At 48.0% G+C, this 3,139-nt stretch overlaps 1 protein-coding gene across 1 annotated transcript in view; it reads left to right on the plus strand.

The window, feature by feature from the left end:
• RNF123 (ring finger protein 123) overlaps nt 1-3,139 on the plus strand; it is a 51,195-nt gene that overhangs the window by 21,387 nt on the left and 26,669 nt on the right. The window contains 1 exon segment of the mRNA XM_009331180.1: nt 2,022-2,199. Coding sequence (XP_009329455.1) covers nt 2,022-2,199 — 178 coding nt within the window.

Consider the following 3,139-nt stretch of genomic DNA (forward strand, 5'->3'; position numbering starts at 1 on the left):
GACTGGCAGAGCTGCAGTGGCTGACCCTGACTCATGCGCTCTTTGCTCGTCCCCTCCTTCACTCCCAGAGCAGGACTGCAAGGCACGGTGCTGTGCTGCAAAAGCTCTCCAGCTGCATTAGCATAGCCCATGCTTGCCAGAAAATAAACCTTTCTTCCTGGACTGCTCTTGAAAGGCTGAGGGGCATTAGCAGTGTGCATTGCAGGGATCGCTGCGATGGCCCATGCAGAAACACTATTTGTGTCTCTAGATGATCTATTGTCATATTAAACGCAGGTACCCGCCTCCTATCAGGAGTGCGGTGTCACCTTTCTGGATGAATCAGCAGCATCTGGGAGTGAAGGTTACAGCCTTCCCTGCTTGTGCCTCCTGCCTTGGTCTGCTTGGCCGGCAGGGAGAACAGGTCACTAGCTGGCTCGGGCTGTGAAATGTGCCTCAGGAGCTGAGTGAGCTTGCTCTGGAGAGGAGTGTGGCTGCACGGAGGAGCTTGTCCATACTGCGCGTACCTTCAAGGCTCCGTCTCACAGCTGTCACAGGTGCCTGCAGTTTCCCAATGGAGACATCCACCCAGCAGGCTCCTGTGTCCCTGGGACTTGCGTGCAATGGAGGGACACATCTGTATGAGTGTTGCAGGCACTGCTGATGGAGAGAAAGAGACTGGTTCTGTCTAGAGGTGAAGTCCTGCTCTGTGCTGAGGTGACAGAGCATGGGAGAGGCTGCTCCTTACTCGGGGGAATTAGTCACTAGTTTAGGCTGAGCTGAGGGATTCAAGGTTAGATGAAAGGGAGCGCTGCAGCTTGAAAACACTCTTAGTTTTAAAGTAGATAATCCTGTCTTCAAAACATCCCCATGAGAAGACCATTTCAGCTCATTTTATTACAACACTGTGTTTATCCATCACACTGTGGATAATCACATCTTTGTATCCTCTTGATGTGTAGGCTTTCCTCTAGCTTGGCAATACCTGAGATGACTTTTTGAGATTAACAAGTCTTAATAAAACCAAATGCTGCTTTCTTTACCTTAATGTTGTCTGCACAGTTGCTTTTTATCCTTAAAGCAACAGTTGAGCTGACCTGTGTCGGTGTGAAGATAAAGATGTCTTTTGGTCAGTTTAGTTGATTTACACTAGTTCAGTCTAATTTACAGAACAAACCCATGTAAATTTCCCAAAGGTGGTAGCAACATACTTTAGAAAAGCCACTAAGCAAATGAAATCACTTATCTCCACCTCTGATTTTAATTCTTTTTAATTAGAAGTGTAACCCTCCTTCATCTATTTTTATGCAAACTGCTATTGGTTACGATATTTCTTGGCATTGCAGGATATGAAATAATATCTCCTCTTTTTATGGCTTTGTTGGTGCTGATTTTTATAGCTTAAAGTTATGTAGATGCTCTTAAATTTCCTGTTTTTAATTTAGGACCCCCTGAGTTTTGCTTAGAGAAGCAAGAGGCTGATGTTCTGCAGGACAGTAAATCTGGTTGAATGGCTGGCACAGAATCTGAAAGGCTGTGGCCGCCTATTGCAAAGATCTGAGTTGGTATGAGCTTTCAGCCTGTTCCCATTTAATTCCCACAAAGGACCAGCTTTCTTCCCAACAGATTTGTGCTGTGTCTGCTAGTGCCTGCCTTCCTTCAGCCAGTGTACTCGGAACAAAAACTAGCATGCCTTTTTTGCGATCAGGCCTGTGTGGTCAGATACGTCCTACCAAGGAGTAGTTCTTGGAGGGTTTCAAGGCTCAGTGAGATAAAGCCATCTGATGTCACGCTGGTGGTAGCTGTGCTCTGAGCTTGAGGTTGGTGTAGAGATCTCTGATCATTCCTTCCACCTAACGCTTCTGTGGCTCTGTGAAAAGACTGAATGGCACAGATCTGGTTAATGAACTTAGAGCAGTGGTCTGAGGAATGTCTCAGACATGGAGATGTTTCTGAGGTCTAAGCATGGTGCTGACTGTTGCATTTCTCCAAAGAGAAGCTGGACAAAACTGAATGGGGATTGTTGTGTTTTCTCTGGACAGGAGAAGATGCAGGATGTTTATTGGCTGCTGCGAGTGTGCATCCGCACCATCGAGCATGGCGACAGGACGGGCTCACTTTTCGCTTTCATGCCAGAGTTCTACCTCAGCGTGGCTATGAACAGCTACAGCGCACTCAAGAACTACTTCAGCCCTGTAAACAGCATGGAGGAACTTCCAGGTAAGGGGATGGAGAGGCCTTGCTAATTCCGGCCTGATAAAAGTCTAAATAAAGCCATATCCTTATGGTGAAGTAGTGGTGGTTGGGCATCATCCTTTCTGTGTCCTTTCCTAGTTGTGATGTGCTGCACCAGTATATTGTCTGTGTGCTGTGGGGCAGGTGCTGAGCACTGTTCCTCGGGTGGGTAGGTACCCACTGGCGAGCCGTGGCCATTGCTATGCTCAGGCAGAGAGCCCATGCCTTGCCTGAAGCTGTCGCGGTGTTGGCTGTAGTGAAAATCACTGGCAGCTATGGAATTTGTTTCCAAGGAGGCATCAGGAATGGGCTGGGATGCTGGAAGATGTGATCGCCCCGGCAATGCGTGCCACTGCCTGCTGGTCTCTGGGTGGGAGGAGATGTGCCATGAGTGCAGGAACTGGGACTGCTTTCGAATCCCCCTGGGATTTGGATACGTTCCTGTGGAGATGACCACCCACTTGATGCCAAGAGTCTCTGTTTAGGTGGATTCCCTCTGTGCACGTTCTGTGCTTTTCATGACTAAGTGATCCCAGCAAGCTGTTAGCAAATTGTTCTGTGCTTTCCAGAGCCTGCGAATGTAAGAAGAGCTTCTGTTCCCACCAACAAGACATAGCTAAAGTGTTCGCATCCATTAAGTGGGACCTGTGCCTGCTCTTCCGGGAGCGGCAGAATTAAGTGGTAGCAGGTTTCTTCAGGGCCTGCAGGCTGGACATGGCTTTTCTGCGTAGATCTAGGGTGTTATTTGTGTTGCTCAGCCTCTTCTGCATTAGGCATCTCTCCCTTGCCGTCGACTCAGTTGCATGGTTTTATCTTTCTCCGAGTAACTGTTTTAGACTCTGCAGACTGAGGTGAGCGGCTCTGTTGGAAATGAATGTGCTTTCCCAGCTGTCTGTTTTGACAGCTAGACAAAACTGCAAAGTTT

Source organism: Pygoscelis adeliae, unplaced genomic scaffold, assembly GCF_000699105.1.
Source record: "Pygoscelis adeliae isolate BGI_AS28 unplaced genomic scaffold, ASM69910v1 Scaffold689, whole genome shotgun sequence".
Lineage (NCBI taxonomy): Eukaryota > Metazoa > Chordata > Aves > Sphenisciformes > Spheniscidae > Pygoscelis > Pygoscelis adeliae.